Source organism: Oryx dammah, unplaced genomic scaffold (assembly GCF_014754425.2).
Source record: "Oryx dammah isolate SB20612 unplaced genomic scaffold, SCBI_Odam_1.1 HiC_scaffold_28, whole genome shotgun sequence".
In the NCBI taxonomy this organism is placed as follows: domain Eukaryota; kingdom Metazoa; phylum Chordata; class Mammalia; order Artiodactyla; family Bovidae; genus Oryx; species Oryx dammah.
The window spans coordinates 93,560,696-93,584,075 of NW_024070212.1; the positions used below are offsets into that span (position 1 = coordinate 93,560,696).

Below are 23,380 nucleotides of genomic sequence, written 5' to 3' on the forward strand. Positions count from 1 at the left end.
TATTCTCTCTGCCTGGAATTCTCTTCCCAGAGATATGTGTTCCACTTCATCCTTTACCTCTTTTGAATCTTTGATCAAGTATCCACTTTTAAGTTGACTTCTCTATGTAATATTGCAACACCTCTTCTCTGCCTTGTTTTTCCTCCATCACCTGGAGCTCACAGACTTTAGTTTTGTCTCACATCATATTACACCTCACCTATACAGATGAAGGAAGTGGGAATTATCTTCATTGTCATCACCTCAGGAGACTAGACACTAGGTCCAGTGAATATGCCACTGCCCAAAACATTTAGGGGACACTTCTTTTAAGAGCTGCCTTCAGAGAAAGAAGTCCTGCCACCTAAAAGCAGTGTTTCTCAAAGTGTGTCCCACCAAACACTTGAATCAGAAACACCTTGGAGGGAGACAATTGGGAGCTTATTAAAAGGACAGTTTCCTGGCCTTACCACAGATCTATTAAATCAGAATCTCTCAACGATGGGACTGAGGAATTTGCCTTTTGAATAAACTTCATAGGTGATTCCTAGGCCTTTAAAGCTTGAAAATCACTGCCTTTATAGTCAGTGTCTCCCAGCTTGTTTACCTAACTTATTTTGACCCTTAGACTTAGACTTTTCAAAACCTCAAAGCCACCCTTAAAGGACAAAGGCACATATGCCAGCGGTGCTGAAGATCATCTCCAGAAATGAGCTGCACAGTGGATAGGCATGCAGGCTTGGAGAAAGGATTTTGTCGTCGGAGACAGTAGTCTTTGGCTGTTTTTGGTATGCTTGACAATGCTAGCAACATTGTTAGGTCTCACTTTACATGTTATAGACCCTTGGCTTTAACTTGCCTATTAAGGGCAAAAAAGGAAGAAGGGAGAATTCTGTTGGCTAGACAGTAGATGATCTCTTAAAGTCCTTTCTATGTATTTTGTATTCTGGTTTTTCTACTGAGCTGTATACATGTTTTTTAACAGACCCTGAACGCATGAATGAATATGTATAACTAATGAGGCTTACTACTATAGCAAAAACCAAGTTTGGCTTGCTTTAAAAAGAAGAGCCTCCTTAAATCAAAGTGATTTCAAAAGATGTAATATAAAAATCAAACAAACCAAAAAAACCCCACTCAGCAGCCCATACTGGAAAAGTCCTATATTACTTTTGAATATGAATTTCTTCTACTCGATAACCTTTCATTTTGGAAAAATGGTTCACACATTATCAGAAAGACATTTAATGTGTTTAATAGTTCAAGGGTTAGCAACCAGAAATTGTGATGCTGATTCTTGGTTTCAAATTAGTTAACATTGTGTGTGTGTGTGTGTGTGTGTGTGTGTGCACGTGCGCACGCGCATGTGCATGCACAGGCACATGCACACAAGCATGCATGAACACTGTCAGTCAAGTATGACTCTTTGCGACTCCATGGACTGTAGCCTGCCAGCCTCCTCTATGCATAAAATTTTCCAGGCAATTTGAGCGGGTTGCCATTTCTCTCCAGATTATTTAGTTACATATTCCCTTTTAAGTGTGTAAAGTTTTATAGTACTACACAACTGCAGCATTTATAATTGTACTTCCTTATTTCCCAAATATCAATACCTGCCCTTTCGTGCTTTGAATGAGAGTAATACCAGTGATTGTATTTGTTTCGTCAACAATTTTTTGATGCTGTGTCTTAATATACAAAAAAATCTTTTAGTGTTGGCCCATAGTTATAAGTTATCATTTTGATTGTGGAAAAAATGATAAAAAATTTAAATATAATTGTGCATTTAATAGTGATCAAATAGCTACCAATTTTAACTGTCTACCATGTTCTAAGCACAGTTGTGAGTGCTTTCTGTATCTTATAAGAATGTTAAGTGGTTTAAAGTTGTGTTATTTCCACTTTATATACAAGGCTTCTTTAAACTTATGGATGTCACATTGAAATGTAATAATCAGGAAGCCTCACACAGAGTATTTAACAGTTTTGGTTTTGTTTTGTTTTTTTTTTTTTTAGCAAATGTGCCTCTTTACATTACCTGAGATACAGTAGGTAGACAGTAGATGTACAATTTCATCACCCTCTCCCTAAATTGCTGTTTCTTTTAGTATATAGCTTTTGTTGAAATTTAAAGTTGATGACTTATGTAATTATGGGTTTGATTGAAAGAAACTAAACTATATCATGTTTTGAATTAAAATGAGATTACTTTTTCTCATATCTGATTTATTAGTAATCCTGGTTTCCATTAACAGGATAGAAAAGATCTCTGCTTCAGAAGCTGAAAATTTTACTAGTGATTAATATATGCTAGCCATCAGATGTTCTGTTTATTTTTCTCCTCAAACTTTAGATTAAAACCACTTCCTCTTATCTTTCCAATTTTAGACTTCTAATAGCAAGAATTGGTGAATATAGCTTCTAATTATATTTTCTTGGGCCTCCCCAGTGGCTCAGATGGTAAAGAATCTGCCTGCAATTCAGGAGACCTGGGTTCAATCCCCAGGTGGGGAAGATCCCCTGGAGAAGGAAATGGCAACCCACTCCAGTATTCTTGCCTGGACAGAGGAGCCTGGTGGGCTACAGTCTATGGGGTCACAAAGAGTCTGACACAGCTGAGCAACTAACACTTTCATTTTCTTTACCAAGGCCAGAGTTTGAGGCTTCCCACTCCCTATCCCCACCACCTCCACCACTACCTACCCACCCATGCCCCAGGGAACAGTGAGTTGCATTATTAATTCTGACTTGTTATTAACCATTTTACTTCATTTTCTCAACCTGTCCTTCTTCTTTCCCTCTTTCCCTCGTTTTACCCCCTTAATAAAAACATTCTCTGTCTTTTCAAATTTGTTACTTTAGCCTTTGGCTTTGGGGGTTCATTTTGCAGTTTGTTATTCCCATTCCTCAAGTCAGTCTATGATGCATAGGTTGTTTGATTTGTTAAAATATTTTACAATCAAAAAACAAAGTCATTTCTTCTTGCCACAGAATGGTTACCATTGCTTCCCTCTTTGGTGTTTGAGATTGCAGCAATTCAGTTGCATTTATCTCTTCTTGGCACCTGATTCTGATGAGCACCATTGGTAGTCAGACAAGTTTGCTGCTGCCTCTAGATGCACTGGCACACTTTTGTGTTTTCAAAGGAAGAAAATACCACAATTATGAGAGAACTGCATTTATTCTCTTAAAACCACTTGCTTTTTCCCATGTCTGATTTTGCTGTAAGGTTTTGAACTAGATTTCTGCTGCCAGTAGTGTGATGTGAATGGTAACTTTGTGTTGTGAGTGATCTTGAGAAGAAGAAGCAGGGCCTCCCACCCATGAGAAAGATTTGATATTTGCATTGTGAAGTTCTTGTAAATTGTAAAGGAAGGAACTGGCAAGTAGGAATTTTTTAATTGGGAGCTGTCCATTGGCGCTATAGGCTCTTGATGATTGCAATTTGAAAATTTCAAATCTTAGGAAGATCTTAGGAGCTGAGATCTGAATTCTTAATTAAGATCTGCTTAATTCAGATCTTAGGAAGATTAAGCAGGTTAATTAAAGTTTTAACAAAGTTTCTCTGATTACAACAAATTGTTAGTTAAGGCCACTGGAAAGCATCAACTGGCTGTGTGATCCCTTCATATTTCTCACTTGCTGAGAAATGATTGGAAGGATTTGCTAATACCTGGTAGAAAACTGATCACCTTGTTTTTTCGTAGCAATTGAATGGCTTAGTGGTTAATGTGACCTTGAAGTCTGTACCTCCCTTGAATGTTTTATATAGTTTTGAAATTTATGTTGTAAATTTAAACCCAATTAAATACCTGTATTTTCATAGTTATTTTCCCATCTAGCTCATTTTCGCAAAAAGAGGCTTTGGGACGTACACAATTTCCAGGCAAAATTGTCTTGAAATCGAATTCCTAAAACTACTAAGCCAACCTGCCTGCCTGCCCCCTTTTCTTCCTTCCTTCCTGGCTTCTTTCCTTCCTTCACTTTTTGCAGGTCTCCTCTTTAGCTAGTATTTAATATCACTCATGAGGCTAATGCTGTGTTGGGCATATACTGTGTGATATCCACTTAATCCATTGGTGTGAAAGCAACAAGGACTTATTTTCTCCCTTTTGTAGGAAACAGCATTCCAACTGTTTTTTGACATCTTTAATTTCAGAGGTTGTCAATGATCAGATGAGGGTCAGGATTGACTGAAATATTTTAGTAGTAAGCAGAAAGGAAAATGAGATCTAACTTTCTAGTCTCCTGATCTACACATCTTCACTGGTGAATTAAAGCTGTATGGGTGTGAATTTTGGTATAGAGGCTTAGGCTGCATCAGCACCTTTTATCTCATAATAGTTGTGGAATGTGAAGATCTGAATTTTCATGGAGGGACTGATATTTCATGGTCAACAATGAGTTTTTTAAGGCCTTGTCATTTCAGATTGCCATGAGATCTGGTTATTGCTGCTCTAAACGTGTGTATGAACCTAACTCCCAATGAACTTACTGCAGTGGTGCTAACTTGTTTTGACACTCTTGCCAACAGTTCTCGTGGCCCTGTGTGTAGTCATAGCATAGGTTTTTGTGGAGGATTCAGCCTAAATTTCTGGGATAAATTTCTATACACAAGAAATATATTGGCTTTAAAAATGAAGTGGTTTGATTCTGTTTTGAATTTGGATATCAAATGAATATGAGCACATGACATTTTAATGCCGTTTGTCTTTTCAAATAGATTTACTTTCTAATGCATGTGATGACAGGACTTTGCTCATCAACTAGAACATACATTTCAGAGGAGTTGTTACCTAAAATATTATCATAAGGCATGAGAAAACACATGATTTAAGTTGCCTTTCATGAACATAATTAAGAATTAATAAGCCAGTACCAGTGGCTAGTCCCCAGAATTTCCACTGTTTTGCCTTTTGTGACCTGTGTTATTAAAAGTCCATTATTTTTACAGACTTTATTAAATTGGATCTTATTAAAGCATTCTATATTTGCATTTGGTCTTTCATAATTCATTATTATTATGACATTTACTTTTTACCATCAGATCTGAAAACATATCATAAGCTACCCTTTTCTCTTGAAAGAAATGCTAATTTCAAACAGTCCTCTAATAGAAGAGAAAAGCTTTATCAGTTTTTTCATTTATTCCAGATCGTGTTAAGAATACTAATGCTAGACTTCTGTATGCTAATATCTCTGAGCTTTTTTTTTGGTCAAAAGCTTAGAATTATTATTTTTATCCCATACTAAGTATGAAACTAGAAGACCTGCTACTACTGGAGAAAACACGGTTCTAAAGTACAATTCTTTATTCTAAGGACCTGCAAAAATGTTGCTGAATCCTGTTTAGACTAGGATACAGCTGGTCAATTTAACTTTTACCACCCAGTATTTGTCCTCTTGAAGAAATTCTTTCCTCATAAAATTCTTTTTGTTTGTTTTTTCTGATAGTTTAAGGTAATACAGCTTGTAATGTTTAAAACTAAGAATCCTATGCTGTCAGTCCTACTCAGCACTTAGCATGTAGTGCCTGATTTTCTGTCTTCTGATAATCATTTCTGATATTGATGTCTGATAATCATTTCTATTCCATTTATGATTTAGTTGAAAACTTAATATAGTAAGATTTTATGTATTGATATCAAGCAGACTGTCTAATATAACTGAATTTTTTCAGTTATAATATTATAATTATTATAAGACTGAATTTTTTCTTTGGGTAGTAGTAAATTTCTTAAATTCTGAAATGAAGCTAACTTTGGATTTTGTCTCATTTTAGATTTCTGACAATGTGCAATAGACACTTTGGCAGTGTTGTTGCCCAAACCATTCGGACTCAAAAAACAGATCAGTTTCCACTTTTTCTGATTATTATGGGAAAGCGATCATCTAATGAAGTGTTAAATGTGATACAAGGTAAAGTACATTCACAAGAGGAATAGAGTGTCTCCTTATTTATGTGATAACCTTATAATATTTACCATCATAGCTGAAAGTTATTCTCTGTATTGGTGAATATCTTTGCATTTTGAAATATAGAACATCCTGAAGAAGAGTATCTTTAAAAAGTATAGATGCTGTGAAATATGAAATATGCTACATGAAAATCCAATAGAAACACCTTAATAAAACTGCACAGCCCTTGGGATATAGGTTAATCATGTTAACTATTCAAAATTGCTAAGTTTTCTAAAATAGAAATTAAGTCATAATCAGTCATCAAAGATGATGTCATATGTGTGTGTGTGTGTGTGTGTCTGTGTATACGTATGTATATTTCTTGCTGTAATTTTGATTGGTTGAAGGAAATCCTTCTGGTTAGTTATCTGGAAAAACTTGTGACTGGGTATTGTGAATTGAATAGTTCACAGTGGCAATTGTTTATCCTTATTTGTGTGAATCTTTGTCTAGAATGCAACCTTGAGGTGTGAAGCTATAGGATGCCTGTCAGTTTAATCACAGTGCACATTCTTTACCAAAAAATGAGTGTTTTTTTAATGTTACTAACATACCCTAAAGATTAGTATAAAAAAAATACCTTATTCTTGGCAAAGCTTAAATTGAAAACAGTTTATTTTTTCTATGCCACAGGAAAAACGATGTTTCAAGTGCTCCAAGGTGTCTGAAATACTTAATTTCTGCCCCTATTTAAGCTAAAAGTTCGATAGTGGATAACGCAGTGAGGAAAGGGTATAACTTCTAGTGCCTTTCAAACTCAAATAAAACAAAACCTCCAGTATTTTATGTTTTCTCTATAACTAGAGCTTTCACTTTCATAAACAGTGTTAAAGAAGACCTGCTGGGGGGACAAATTATACAGATTAAGTAGATAATGTTTCATTTCAGTTTTCCTGTCAGGGGCACTGTTACAATAGCTAGTGGTTCTCAAGGATGGTCCATGGACCCTACAGGTCCCCTAGACCCTTTCAGGGCATCTCCAAGGTCAAAAACGTTTTCATAATAGTAATAGACTTTTTTTTTTTTTTTTTTTTTTGCGTTTTTTACTGTGTTGACATGTGCACTGACGGCAAAAAATCAGTGCTGTTTAAAACTGCTGGCACCTTAGCACAAATCAGGGCCATGACCCAGAACTGTACTCATATTTTCCACTTCCATGTATGTACATTAAAAAAGTATATTTTATTAAATATTAAACCTTTTTATAGTTTATGTGACACAGTTGGGCAGACATTTCTCTAAAATGAACAAAATGACAGCCTATTACTGCAAGCTTTAGAACAAATAACATTTGTTGCCAATGATAGAAATTTGTTTTTTTAAGCAAAAAGTTAGAATGTCCTCCACCATTTAAGACTGACAGCTTAAATACTGTCCTGGTGACATCAGTGGTGGTACTAACAAATGTGATTTTTTTTTTTTATATCATAAAATTAGCTGTGTCAGCATTCAAAAGAAATGGATTACTCAATGAACCAATATTTTCCAGATGACCAGTGTATAATGTCATAAACTCATGCATGAGTAACAGACCTATTCAAAGGTCAAAATAGACCAATGGATTTTAATATAACACAGTACAGTAAGTTCACTGATACAGTTTCCAGTTCCTCACATACCTAATCTTAAAAAAAGTCCCACTTGTCAGTTTGGGAGTATTAAATAAAAAATCTGTAATTACCTATTAAAATACTTCTCCGTTTTCTGACTATGTATCCGTGTGAGGCCACAATTGCTTCATAAATTTCAACCAAGATGACGCATTATAATTAGTTTAATGTAGATATAGATATGACAATCCAATTGTATTCTATTAAGCTTAACATTAGAGAAATTTGTAAAAATGTTAAAATAATGACATTCTTCTCAGTAAATCTTTCCTTTTGGAACATACAGTAATTTTTCATAAAACATGATGTTTATATTAGCAAATTATGGGTTTATTATTAACTTTTAAATGGATGGATAACTATGTTTTAGATATTTCAGTTTTCATTTCCAACACAGTAGATGTTGGTAACCATATCCACATAAAGAAAAACTCTTCAGGGATCTCAACAGTTTTTAAGTATATAAAGAAATTCTTTTGCAATAAACTATAACAAATAAATTGTCCCTGAAATGCATTAACTGATACTTTTCTGCATCTTGGATCATTAAGGGCTTAGGTATAAAGTACCTTCAAGTACAGTTTGGCAATGAGTCTGTAAATTAGGGTCAAAGCATAGTTGATAAGCAGTAGCTTTAAGCCTAAAAATTAATGGCCATTATGTAGTCACCTATTCAGGGGACAACAGAGGACAAGATGGTTGGGTGCCATCATTGACTCAATGGATGAGTGTGAGCAAGCTCAGGGATGGTGAAGGACAGGAAAGCCTGACATGCTGCAATCCACGGGGTCGCATAGAGTCAGGCATAACTGAACAACAACAACAATAAAATTATAATATTTCCCCAGTGATGATTCTGATACCTTTACAAAGTATTAATGCCCCATGCTCTCTTAGTTACTGTAGTTTACAAATAAGAAATGGAAACCCAAAGATTTGCTCAGTATCAAAATCTACATTGAGGTTACTGTTATTAAACTTTTACTGTTTATTGTATCTGTCTCACACAGTGATGCTGTGTGTCCTTGGTACCAGGCACTTTATATTATTTCTAATCCTTCTAAGAACCCTACAGAGGTAGTGTTATCTTCATTTTGCAGATAAGAAAACTGATTGTGTCAGAGCTATAGTCACGCTCTCTTTTCTTATTCACTTGTTTACTAAGCCCTTGTCATGTGCTAGGCAGTTTCTAGGTACTAGATCATGTAAGAAGTAGAACTAGGGTTAGAACTCTCACTCTAAAACTAACTCTACTTCTTGGTAATGTTATACCACACCAAGATAATATTTGTTCTTTAGCTGATTTATGGAGAGAGTGGTGCTCAGTGTGGCCAGATTAGATTATTTCTTTGACTAGAGACCAAAACTGCCCCCTAACTCCATGTCTTGCCTGGAAAATCCCATGGATGGAGGAGCCTGGTAGGCTGCAGTCCATGGGGTCACTAAGTCGGACATGACTGAGCAACTTCACTTTCACTTTTTGCTTTCATGCATTTGAGAAGGAAATGGCAACCCATTCCAGTATTCTTGCCTGGAGAATCCCAGGGACGGGGGAGCCTGGTGGGCTGCCATCTATGGGGTTGCACAGAGTCGGACACGACTGAAGTGACTTAGCAGTAGCAACCCCATGTTGCCAGTGATCATAAGGAAAACTGGGAAAGGACCAGTGGAGGATCATGTTAGGCAGATGGTACTCTGGAAGAATACAAGCAAGGAAGCTTGTTATGTGTTGTCTCATTGGTGGCCATTCCATTAATGGGACTGTAAGACACCTTTTGAGGCTTGGAGAAAGACAGGCTCTTTTGCCTGTTGGTTTGAAAGAAGAGAAAAATTGCTATATCTTTATGGATCTTCATGACTTTCTCTCTTGTAGATGTATCCAAAGCAAATAGCAAGACTCGATGCATGCAAAAAATGGCATATATGTTTGTTATGGACTTGGAATAAAATAGCATTCAAGAAAATCAAACATTTTAAATATCCTGTCCATAAAGATTATATAGCATAGTTATTTGAAGGGAAATATTTGCAGCTAAAAGGGAAAAATACCATTTAGGGGGAAAAAATCTTTTTTTTTTTTTTTTCCCAGAAATTGAATTACTATTTGTTTCACCAAAGAAATTTTAGTAGGAGATAATTCTAAGTAAACAGTGTGCTAAAGTGGCAAAGAAGACAGGCTTTTGAGTCAGACTCATATGGTTTCAAATCCTGGTCCTGTAACTTAACCAACTTGACCTTGTTTAGTCAGGTTACTTGAGCTCTGTAAGCCTCATTTTCCTTCTCTTTACTATCAAAATCATAATGAGCCTTCATAGAATTGTTATACAGATTAAGTGAGATTTTATATATATAAACCTAATCATTTAACTTGATCACTGGCTTACAAACAAATGGTAGTTGTTGCCAGTGTTGTTCAGTAGATATGTTTTCCTAATTTGAAAGATACTTTTGACTTGGATATTCTAAATAGTACCAAAAATCTTTATAAAGAGACTGTTCTCACAAATCTAAGTATTCTGAAATTTCAATTGCCAGTGTACTGCCTTACTTTCTTATTGAAAATAAACTTTTCAATGCAAGCATAAAAGTCTTTATTGGCATGCTAGTCTGTAATTTTTTAGACTGTAGTTATTCCTTAATGATTAATTCTAGAGCAACTTCCCATTTTCTAACCTTGATGTAAAGTTTGGCAATCTCCGTATGTTGCTAGGTAATACAACAGTGGATGAGTTAATGATGAGACTCATGGCTGCAATGGAGATCTTCACAGCCCAACAACAGGAAGATATAAAGGATGAGGTAAGGTAAAAGGTTAAGTGGATGTTTAATAGGATTTTGATGAGATAATTTGTCACATGGTGATGTTTGCCTATGACATGATTGATAAACAAGGCATTGATGAAGATGCATTTCTACATGAACTGAGAATTTTTATGCCACTGAATTTACATTTCAGTCCATTCTTTTCATGACCCAAAGACCCAACAATTTGTTTAACTTTATGAAGTTATTCTTTGCTAGATTTGCAATTCACAGGAAATGAATTCTGAAGCATGTTTACAGGAGAAACTACATAGTCCAGTACTATTATATGAGTATTTCACTCCCTTTTAAGGTCCTCTTACTCTTTTTGAGATTGATTGCCAATGAACACATTTTACATTTGAACATATTTTTGAATCACTGTGAGAATTAGTAAAACGATCACCAGAATTCTGAATTTTGTGTCTCTCAAACATTTAGATGGCATAGATGACATGGGCATGGAACCTCAAATATAATAGAATCATAATAACAGCAATATTGATAGTATAATAGTAGTCAACACATACTGAATATTTATAATGTATTAATCAGTTCAGTTCAATTGCTCAGTCCTGTCCTACTCTTTGCAACCCCATGAATCACAGCACGCCAAGCCTTCCTGTCCATCACCAACTCCCAGAGTTTACTCAAACTCATGTCCATTGAGTTGGTGATGCCATCCAGCCATCTCATCCTCTGTCATCACCTTCTCCTCCTGCCCCCAACCCCTCCCAGCATCAGGGTCTTTTCAAATGAGTCAGCTCTTCACATGAGGTGGCCAAAGAATTGGAGTTTCAACTTCAACATCAGTCCTTCCAATGAACACCCAGGACTGATCTCCTTCAGGATGGACTGGTTGGATCTCCTTGCAGTCCAAGGGACTCTTAAGAGTCTTCTCCAACACCACAGTTCAGAAGCGTCAATTCTTTGGTGCCCAGCTTTCTTTATAGTCCAACCTTCACATCCATACATGACTACTGGAAAAACCATAGCCTTGACTAGACAGACCTCTGTTGACAAAGTAATGTCTCTGCTTTTGAATATGTATATCTAGGTTGGTCATAACTTTCCTTCCAAGGAGTAAGCGTCTTTTAGTTTCATGGCTGCAATCGCCATCTGCTGTGATTTTGGAGCCCCCAGATATAAAATCTGGTACTGTTTCCACTGTTTCCCCATCTATTTCCCATGAAGTGATGGGACCAGATGCCATGATCTTCATTTTCTTAATGTTGAGCTTTAAGCCAACTTCTTCGCTCTCCTCTTTCACTTTCATCAAGAGGCTTTTTAGTTCTTCACTTTCTGCCATAAGGGTGGTGTCATCTGCATATCTGAGGTTATTGATATTTCTCCCGGCAATCTTGATTCCAGCTTGTGCTTCTTCCAGCCCATCGTTTCTCATGATGTACTCTGCATAGCAGTTAAATAAGCAGGGTGACAATATACAGCCTTGACGTACTCCTTTCCCTATTTGGAACCAGTCTGTTGTTCCATGTCCAGTTCTAACTGTTGCTTCCTGACCTGCCTACAGATCTCTCAAGAGGCAGGTTAGGTGGTCTGGTATTCCCATCTCTTTCAGAATTTTCCACAGTTTATTGTGATCCACACAGTCAAAGGCTTTGGCATAGTCAATAAAGCAGAAATAGATGTTTTTCTGGAACTCCCTTCCTTTTTCCATGATCCAGCAGATGTTGGCAATTTGATCTCTGGTTCCTCTGCCTTTTCTAAAACCAGCTTGGACATCTGGAAGTTCACAGTTCATGTATTGCTGAAGCCTGGCTTGGAGAATTTTGAGCATTACTTTACTAGCATGTGAGATGAGTGCAATTGTGCAGTAGTTTGAGCATTCTTTGGCATTGCCTTCCTTTGGGATTGGAATGAAAACTGACCTTTTCCAGTCCTGTGGCCACTGCTGAGTTTTCCAAATTTGCTGGCATATTGAGTGCAGCACTTTCACAGCATCATCTTTGAGGATTTGAAATAGCTCAACTGGAATTCCATCACCTCCACTAGCTTTGTTCATAGTGATGCTTTCTAAGGCCTACTTGATTCACATTCCAAGGTGTCTGGCTCTAGGTGAGTGATCACACCATTGTGATTATCTAGGTCATGAAGCTCTTTTTTGTGTAGTTCTTCTGTGTATTCTTGCCACCTCTTCTTAATATCTTCTGCTTCCGAAATGCAGTACTTAGATGCAGTCTCAAAAATGACAGAATGATCTCTGTTCGTTTCCAAGGCAAACCATTCAATATCACAGTAATCCAAGCCTATGCCCCAACCAGTAACCCTGAAGAAGTTGAAGTTGAACGGTTCTATGAAGACCTACAAGACCTTTTAGAACTAACACCCAAGAAAGATGTCCTTTTCATTATAGGAGACTGGAATGCGAAAGTGGGAAGTCAAGAAACACCTGGGGTAACAGGCAAATTTGGCCTCTGAATACGGAATGAAGCAGGGCAAAGGCTAATAGAGTTTTGCCAAGAGAATGCACTGGTCATAGCAAACACCCTCTTCCAACAACATAAGAGAAGACTCTACACGTGGACATCACCAGATGGGCAACACCTATATCAGATTGATTATATTCTTTGCAGCCAAAGATGGAGAAGCTCTATACAGTCAGCAAAAACAAGACCAGGAGCTCACTGTGGCTCAGATCATGAACTCCTTATTGCCAAATTCAGACTTAAATTGAAGAAAGTAGGGAAAACCACTAGACCATTCAGGTATGACCTAAATCACATCCCTTATGATTATACAGTGGAAGTGAGAAATAGATTTAAGGGACTAGATCTGATAGAGTGCCTGATGAACTATGGAATGAGGTTCATGACATTGTACAGGAGACAGGGATCAAGACCATCCCCATGGAAAAGAAATGCAAAAAAGCAAAATGGCTGTCTGGGGAGGCCTTACAAATAGCTATGAAAAGAAGAGAAGCGAAAAGCAAAGGAGAAAAGGAAAGATATAAGTGTCTGAATGCAGAGTTCCAAAGAAAAGCAAGGAGAGATCAGAAAGCCTTCCTCAGCGATCAATGCAAAGAAATCGAGGAAAACAACAGAATGGGAAAGACTAGAGATCTCTTCAAGAAAATTAGAGATACCAAGGGAACATTTCACACAAAGATGGGCTCAGTAAAGGACAGAAATGGTATGGACCTAACAGAAGCAGAAGATATTAAGAAGAGGTGTCAATAATAGAAGAACTGTACAAAAAAGATCTTCATGACCAAGATAATGTATAAGACTTGGCACTATTCAGAGTACATTTCATTTATCATCTCATGTGATTCTTAAAACTATCCCACAAGGTTGCGTATAATTTAGAGTTCTGGCTGGAACAGGTGATGCTTTCAAACTAGATTATTGAGAAGAGTTTAATAAGGCAACTCTTTATACAGATACGGGCAGAATTTATAGGAGTCATCAATGGATAGTATACTCTAGGGCTAAAGGAAGCCATTACCACCCTTAGGCCTGAAGGCCTAGGAAAGGGTAGTATGTGGAGACGATTGCTTCTTTCAGGGCCAGCCCTTTTGAGCTGGTAAGGAGGAAACTAAGGAATAGCTCCCCTTCCCTTTTATACTTATGATCTCCTGCTAGTACCTTCTATTGACCTAACCCAACTAGCAACTGAAAGGCAGCCAAGAGAACCTCCCTGGGCAAAAAGCTAGGTAGAGCATGAAAGTGAAAAGTGAAAGTGAAAGTCGCTCAGGCGTGTCTGACTCTTTGTGACCCCATGAACTATACAGTCCAGGTAATTCTCTAGGCCAGAATACTGGAGTGGGTAGCCTTTCCCTTCTCCAGGGCATCTTCCCAACTGAGGGTCAAACCCGGATCTCCCGCATTGCAGTTGGATTTTTTTACCAGCTGAACCACAAGGGGAATCCCAAGAATACTGGAGTGGGTGAAAGTGAAAGTGAAGTCGCTCAGTTGTGTCCGACTCTTTGAGACCCCGTGGACCGTAGCCTATAAGGCTCTCTCTCCATGGGATTCTCCAGGAAAGAATACTGGATTGGGTAGCCTATCCCTTCTCCAGGGGATCTTCCGACCCAGGAATTGACCAGGGTCTCCTGCACTGCAGGGAGATTGTTTACCAACTGAGCTATCAGGGAAGCTCAGGTAGAACACGGGTGAAAGGAAAGTGAAAGTGTTAGTTGCTGAGTCTTGTCCAACTTTTTGCGACCCCATGAACTGTAGTCCATTAGGCTCCTCTGTCCATGGAATTCTCCAGGCAAGAATACTGGAGTGGGTTGCCATTCCTTTCTCCAGGGGATCTTTCCGACCCAAGGATTGAACCTGGGTCTCCTGAACAGTAGGCAGATTCTTTAGCATCTGAGCCATCAGGAACTGAATGGGCAAATGGAACATAATCCAACACAGATTGGTACTGTCATCTCTAGTTTTCAGATGAGAAAACTGAGAATCAAAAAGGTTAATTTACCCAAGGTCACACAGCGAGTAGGATTGATGTTAATCTCAAGTAATTATTAGTGCTTTATCAGTCAAGAAATTTCTGGATTTGGAAAGCAATCTAAAGGTAAAATATGAAACAAATATTATCACCTATTAATTTGAGATGCTAAATTCATATATCTATCAAATTATTCTTTTTAATTTTTTCTTTGTTTTTAATTTTTAAAGAAAGATTTACATAGAACAAATAAAGGAGAGTTTGATTTTTGAGCAATAATGTAAAATTTCCAGGTATAATGAGTGTTTTCAGTACAATACCCTTTGGCTATTACAAATGGAAACATGTAAACAATTTCAGTATAACCTTTAATATTGTATTTAACTTTATTTATTTGTCTCTGTCTTCTGTTAGACTTGAGTTTAAAAGCAAGGGTTATATCATATTCATATTGTAACGCTGTCTTGTAACAGTTTGGGCTTCCCTGGTGGCTCAGTGGTAAAAGAACCTGCCTGCCAGTACAGGAGACATGGGTTTGATCCCTGAGCCTGGAATATCCCCTGGAGAAGGAAATGGCAACCCGTTCCAGTATTCTTGCCTCGGAAATTCCCATTTCCTCTGTGGTAAATCCCATAGAGGAGCCTGGTGGGCTATAGTCCATGACGGTCACAAAAGAGTTGGACTCAACTTAGCAACCAAACAGTAACAAACTTCTCACAGTGTTCAGTTCAGTTCAGTCACTAGTAGGCACTTAAAAAATGTTTGTTAAATGACTAAATAAATAAATTATTGCAAGAACTTATATAAAATAGTGTGACTTTAAAAATAATACTTAATTACAGTGGTATAAAACCTGATGTATCCACATCAACAAATATGAAAGTTCAGAGTGCTATAACTAGAATTTTAATATCAATAGGTTCCTTTTGTTGCTGTAAAAATTTTGTTTGTAATTTTTCCTAATAGTGTTTTATTTACTCTGAGGGAAAGGTAATTGGATATATGGTAGAAAGATGTTTATCTGTTGCTTTATAAATTGACACTGACATTTTGAAATTATGAAGTACTGTACTTAGTTAGGAATTTGTAATAATTGGTGTGTTGCCATTCAAGATTACATTTATCCTGGAATAGAGGCATTGATTGACAATAATGCACTAAACGCATTCTTCAGCCATTTAAATCTTGAGTCTCATTAGTACTAGATTTATAGATTATGTTGTATAATAATATGAATGTACAATATTTGCATGCATAGTCCCAGTTCATTCTTTCATCTTAATTTGTGTTCCTCGTAATTCATTGGTAAGGAAATTGACTTTAATTCCTTTAATACTGAGCACAAAATTTAATATGAAGGTTACAGGAAATGTCTAAGACTCCATATAATTGAAATTTTTAATTGAAATTTAACTGCAAGAGATAAGGGTTTCTCTTTGTTTTTAGAGTATCTTCATGAAAAGTTATCTTTCAGATCATAAGTAGAATTCCTAAGAAAAGCTTTCCTAAGTTTAAAATCTTCTCTTGACTATGCATAGATCATGATTTGGTATCTGCTGAGTAAGTGATAAGAAACACTGTCTCTTGTAATTGTAAATTTGGCTTTACTTCTTTAAAAGTTTTAAATAAGACTTAAGCATACAGTTAAAATGGAATTTGTGAGCAGATTTGAAGAATGACTTCCTAGGCCTGAATTTATTTAAACTTAACTTTGGTTCACTTACATTCATCATTTCAATGATTCTACTGTATTAGTACAACCAGAAATGCCTATATTATAAAGCTTTTATTAAATAGAACCAAGCACAAACTATATATTAATGACTCATTCTTCAGTGGCTCAGAATGAACTAACCTTTTATATCATTAATTGTTCTGTTTACCGAGCATCTATGAAAGATACAGCACTGGGCTCAGTACTGGGGACAGAGAGGTACTTTGCTCTAGTGAAGTGAAGTGAAAGTGAAGTAAAGTTGCTCAGTCGTGTCCGACTCTTTGCAACCCCATGGGGTGTAGCCCCCCAGGCTCCTCTGTCTGTGGAATTTTTCAGGCAAGAGTACTGGAGTGGAGTGCCACTGCCTTCTCCAGGGGATCTTCCTGACTCAAGGATCAAACTTGGGTCTCCTGCATTGCAGGCAGACGCTTTACCAGCTGAGCCACTAATCTCCCTTTAAACTAGTGCTTTCTCTAGTGAGGAGCTGTATCTTTCATAGATGCTCAGTAAACACTTAGAAAACCAAATCAATACTGTTAACAAAAATATCTACTAATAAAGTAGTGTATTATTATATTGCTATCTATTTCTTCCTTTAGGTCTGTTAATATTTGTTTTGTGTATTGGGTTGGCCAACCAAATATTTAGGTGCTCCTTTTTTGGGGTACATAAGTACTTTAAAAGGGTTCTTCATCCAGTGACTTTTCTACATAGTTAGTCCCCAATCACAGCAGATGATGTTTTGTGTAATCTTGCTTGTATATTCATTTCATATTCTTTTTCTATGCACCAGATGTAGGGCACCAGTAACACAGCTGTAGCAAGACAGACAGGGTCCTTGGACTTACCACCCAGCATTTTCAATAAGTCTACGAAGCTGTCAGGTAGATGAAGCCTTAGGAGCACCTACCCAGGGCGAGCTAGGCATGCTTTGCAGGCAGCTTGACATGGAGCACACAGAAGGGCTCTTGCATACTGCCAATGTAAGCTAAGATGCAGGTAGAAGAAATAAGAAATAAGGTAATAATAGTAGTCATTCTTCAAGTTCGTGCTACATGCCAGGTATAGTTCTAATCTCTAAGGCAGTGTTTTTCACTGTGTTTCCCGGATTACTGGTGTACTCAGCCATCTATCAAGGATTACAAGCAGCTAGTTTGAACAAGCAACATAGTCAGTTTTGTTCATGTTTATTTCATATTTTGAAATGTAAGATAAATTGCAGTATCCCTCCAAATCCTGTTTGATTCATCGTATCTTTTATAATTTATTAGATTCCTCGTGTATTACCAGGATTACATTGGTTGTTTAGTCTTGACAAACACTCATTTGACTGCAGCAGTTGGTTTCAGCTTCTGTACTTTCATGTCATTCATGTGTTACTGTTAAATTTACATTCATATTTTCTTGCTTAAATTAGTTATATTCTTAGTTCACCAGAATTTTTCATGGCTTACATGTGGTTCACTGAAGCATAAAGATAATGATGAAAATACTGTAAATGAATACTGTAAATCAGGAGACTTACCTGGTGGTCCATTGGTGAAGAATCTGCCTTCCATTGCAGAGAACACAGGTTTGATCCCTAGTCAGGGAATTAAAGTTTCCACATGTTGCAACTACGAAGCCCACAGACTCTAGAGTCCACACACCACAGGTAGAGAGAAGCACATATGCTGCAATGAAAGATCTTGCATTCCACACCAAATATCCCATGTGCCATAACAAAGGCCCAATTCAGCCAAAAATAAAGTAAATATTTAAAAATACTGTAAATCAGTATAGACAGTTGAAACTAGTTCAACATCAGTGTAAACATAATTAAGAGAACTCTAATGCTAGCATAGAACATGCAAGGGAACTTACTATTGATACTGATGATTTCATACTGGCCTCAATAAAAGAAACTTTTGACTGAAAAGTAAATATATGAATATAGATTGTTTAGGAAACACAATCTGTTTACCCTAATGCCACTGCTTCTCTGTTACAAAATTTTTCATAAAAGCACAAAGCCTTCAGAGTTTTTGTTTCACTTTTAAGTAAAGTTCAGTGACCTGCCACTCTGTTAAAGCAATAGATTTTTTTCAGGACAAAAGACAAAGTAATACTTACCATTAACACATTTTTTTAAATCATATTGCTTACCTCAGAAAAGTAACCAAACCACCGAGGAGAATTTGGTTACAAATGGCAGTCTTTGAGGTAAAAATGGATTCAGATTCTACTGTTGCCAAGAAACTTGTAAATCCAGCTACTACAAAATTAACAGTTTAAAAAAAAAAAAAAGAAAAGCCCAAACAATAAAGCAGAATAAGTTCTAAAGGAAGTAACTTCATCAAATGGCACTATTGGGTGGCATGCAGTGGCAATAGGATGGTCTGTAGAAGAGTAGTGACCACACTGTGCTCACTGTCTTGCTTTGTTGTTTTTCAACAAAGTCCCTAAGTCGTGTCCGACTCTTTGTGACCCATGGACTACAGCATGCCAGACTCATCCGTCTTCCACTATCTCCCAGAGTTTGCTCAAATTGATGTCTATTGAGTTGGTGATGCTATCTAACCATCTCATCCTCTGCTGCCCTCTTCTCCTCTTGCCCTCAGTCTTTCCCAGCATCAGGGTCTTTTCCAATGAGTTGGGTTGTTACATCAGGCAGCTAAAGTATTGGAGCTTCAGCATCAGTCCTTCCAATGAATATTCAGGGTTGATTTCCTTTCGGATTGACTGGCTTGATCTCCTTGCAGTCCCAGGGACTCTCAGTAGTCTTCTCCAGCACCACAGTTAGAAAGCATCCGTTCTTCAGTGCACAGCCTTCTTTATGGTCCAGCTCTCACATTTGTACGTGACTATTGGAAAAACCATAGCTTCAACTATATGGACCGTGTCAGCAAAGTGATATCTCTGCTTTTTAATACTCTGTGTAGGTTTGTCAAAGCTTTCCTTCCAAGGTGCAAGCATCTTTTCAATTCATGTCTGGAGTCACCATCTACAGTGATTTGGGAGCCAAAGAAAATAAAATCTGTCACTGCTTCCACTTTTCCCCCTATCTTTGCCATGAAGTGATGGTACCAGATGCCATGATCTTAATTTTTTTTTTGAATGTTGAGTTTCAAGCTAGCTTTTTCATTCTTCTCTTTGACCCTCATCAAGAGGCTCTTTAGTTCCTCTTCACTTTCTGCCTTTAGAGTGGTATCATCCACATATCTGAGATTGTTAATGTTTCTCCTAGCAATCTTGATTCCAGCTTGTGATTCATCCAGCCTGGCATTTCACATGATGTACTCTGCATATAAGTTAAATAAACTTGATGACAATACACAACCTTTCCCAATTCTGAACCAGTCAGTTGTTCCATGTTTGGTTCTAACTGTTGCTTCTTGACCCACATACAGGTTTCTCAGGAGACAGGTGAGGTGGTCTGGTACTCCCATCTCTTTAAGAATTTTCCAGTTTTTTGTGATCCACACAGGCATAGGCTTTAGTGTAGTCAATGAAGCAGAAGTAGATGTTTTTGGGGAACTCCCTTGCTCTCTGAATGATCCATTGACTGTTGGCAATTTGACCTCAGCCTCTTTGAATCCCAGCTTGTACATCTGGAATTTCTTAGTTCACGTATTTTTGAAGCCTCGCTTGAAAGATTTTGAGCATAACCTTGCTAGTATGTGAAATGACCATGATTGTACAGTAGTTTAAACATTCTTTGGCATTGCCCTCCTTTGGAATTGGAATGACAGTTGACCTTTTCCAATCCTGTGGCCACTGCTGAGTTTTCCAAATTTGTTGACATACTGAGTATAGCACTTTCATACCATCATCTTTTAGAATTTAAAATAGCTCAACTGGAATTCCATCACCTCCACTCATTTTGTTCGTAATAATGCTTCCTAAGGCCCACTTGACTTCACACTCCAGAATGTCCGACTCTAGATGAGTGATCACACTATCATGGTTATACAGGTCATTAAGACCTTTCTTGTATAGTTTTCAGTGTATTCTTGCCACCTTTTCTTAATCTCCACTTCTGTTAGGTCTTTACCATTTCTGTCCTTTATCATGCCCATCCTTGCATGAAATAGTCCTTTGATATCTCCTTTTTTTTTTTTTAAGAAGTCTTTCCCATTCTGTTGTTTTCCTCAATTTCTTTGCATTATTCACCTAAGAAGACCTTCTTGTCTCTCCTTGATATTCTCTGGAACTCTGCATTCAGCTGGGTATGTCTTTCCTTTTCTCTCTTGCCTTTCACTTCTTTTATATCCTCAACTATTTTTAAAGCCTCCTCAGACAACCACTTTGCCTCCTTGCATTTCTTTTTCTCTGGGATGGTTTTGGCCACTACCTCCTATACAATGTTATGAACCTCTGTCCATAATTCTTCAGGCACTCTGTCTATCAGATCTAATCCCTTGAATCTATTTGTCACCTCCACTGTATAAAGGATTTTAATAAGGTCATACCTGAATGGCCTAGTGGTTTTCCCTATTTTCTTCAGTTTAAGCCTGAATTTTGCAGTAAGGAGCTCATGATCTGAGCTAGTCAGCAGCTGGTCTTGCTTTTGCTGACTGTATAGAGCTTCTCTATCTTTGGCTACAAAGAACATGGTCAATCTGATTTTCTCTTCATGGATCACAGCCTTTTTGTGGCAGTGGGGTTTGTGTAACTCAGTGAATCTATGAGCCATGATGTGCAGGGCTACCCAAGATGGATAGATCATAATGAAGAGTTCTGATAAAAAGTGGTCCACTGGAGATGGAAATCACAACCCACTCCAGTATTCTTCCCTGGAGAACCCCATGAACAGTATGAAAAGGCACAGAGATATGACACCAGAAGATGAGCCCCCCAGGTCTGAAGGTATCCAATATGCTACTGGTGAAGAGTGGAGGGCACGTATTAATAGCTTCAGAAAGAGTGAAGTGGCTGGGCCAAAGTGGGAACAGTGCTCAGTTGTGGATGTGTCTAGTTGTGAAAGAAAGTTCAGTGCTGTAAAGAACAATATTACATAGAAAATTGGAATGTTAGGTCCATGAGTCAAGGTAAATTGGACATGGTCAAGCAGGAGATGGCAAGACTGAACATCAGCATAGTAGAATTAGTGAACTAATATGGGCAGGAATGGGCAAATTTAACTCAGATGACCATTGTATATACTACTGTGCGCAAGAATCCCTTAGAAGATATGGAGCAGCCCTCTTAGTCAACAGAAGAGTCCAAAATGCAGCACTTGGGTGCAGCCTCAAAGATGAATGAATGATCTCAGTTTGTTTCCAAGGCAAACCATTCAGCATCACAGTAATCTAAGTCTGTGCTCCAATCACTGATGCCAAAGAAGCTGAAATTGACTGGTTCTATGAAAAGCTACAAGACCTTCTAGAACTAACTACCAAAAAAAAAAAAAGATGTCCTTTTCATCATCAGTTCAGTTCAGTTCAGTTGCTCAGTCATGTCCGACTTTTTGTGATACCCATGAATCGCAGCACACGAGGCCTCCCTGTTAATCTCCATCTCCCGGAGTTCACTCAGACTCAAGTCCATCGAGTCCATGATGCCATCCAGCCATCTCATCCTGGGTCATCCCCTTCTCCTCCTGCCCCCAATCCCTCCCAGCATCGGAGTCTTTTCCAATGAGTCAGCTCTTCGCATGAGGTGGCCAAAGTACTGGAGTTTCAGCTTTAGCATCATTCCTTCCAAAGAAATCCCAGGGTTGATCTCCTTCAGAATGGACTGGTTGGATCTCCTTGCAGTCCAAGGGACTCTCAAGAGTCTTCTCCAACACCACAGTTCAAAAGCATCAATTCTTCGGCGCTCAGCTTTCTTCACAGTCCAACTCTCACATCCATACCTGACCACAGGAAAAACCATAGCCTTGACTAGACGGACCTTAGTTGGCAAAGTAATGTCTCTGCTTTTGAATATACTATCTAGGTTGCTCATAACTTTTCTTCTAAGGAGTAAGCATCTTTTAATTTCATGGCTGCAGTCACCATCTGCAGTGATTTTGGAGCCCCCCAAAATAAAGTCTGACACTGTTTCCACTGTTTCCCCATCTATTTCCCATGAAGTGATGGGACTAGATGCCATGATCTTCGTTTTCTGAATGTTGAGCTTTAAGCCAGCTTTTTCACTCTCCTCTTTCACTTTCATCAAGAAGCTCTTTAGCTCCTTTTCACTTTCTGCCATAAGGGTGGTGTCATCTGCATATCTGAGGTTATTGATATTTCTCCCGGCAATCTTGATTCCAACTTGTGTTTCTTCCAGTCCAGCGTTTCTCATGATGTACTCTGCATAGCAGTTAAATAAGCAGGGTGACAATATACAGCCTTGACGTACTCCTTTTCCTATTTGGAACCAGTCTGTTGTTCCATGTCCAGTTCTAACTGTTGCTTCCTGACCTGCATACAGATTTCTCAAGAGGCAGGTCAGGTGGTCTGGTATTCTCATCTCTTTCAGAATTTTCCACAGTTTATTGTGATCCACACAGTCAAAGGCTTTGGCATAGTCAATAAAGCAGAAATAGATGTTTTTCTGGAACTCTCTTGCTTTTTTCATGATCCAGCGGATGTTGGCAATTTGCTCTCTGGTTCCTTTGCCTTTTCTAAAACCAGCTTGAACGTCAGGGAGTTCACGGTTCACGCATTGCTGAAGCCTGGCTTGGAGAATTTTGAGCATTACTTTACTAGCATGTGAGATGAGTGCAATTGTGAAGTAGTTTGAACATTCTTTGGCATTGCCTTTCTTTGGAATTGGAATGAAAACTGACCTTTTCCAATCCTGTGGCCACTGCTGAGTTTTCCAGATTTGCTGGCATATTGAGTGCAGCACTTTCATAGCATCATCTTTGAGGATTTGAAACAGCTCAACTGGAATTCCATCACCTCCACTAGCTTTGTTCGTAGTGATGCTTTCT

The 23,380-nt window shown here is 37.9% G+C and overlaps 1 protein-coding gene across 2 annotated transcripts in view; it reads left to right on the top strand.

Annotated features, from left to right (window-relative positions):
* The window catches only part of FAF1 (Fas associated factor 1), a 472,185-nt gene that overhangs the window by 358,175 nt on the left and 90,630 nt on the right, over positions 1-23,380 (top strand). For both annotated transcript variants that reach the window (XM_040231204.1, XM_040231205.1), the window contains exons 14-15: positions 5,762-5,898; positions 10,261-10,349. In XM_040231204.1, the coding sequence (XP_040087138.1) occupies positions 5,762-5,898; positions 10,261-10,349 (226 nt within the window). The remainder of the gene's footprint in view (positions 1-5,761; positions 5,899-10,260; positions 10,350-23,380) is intronic.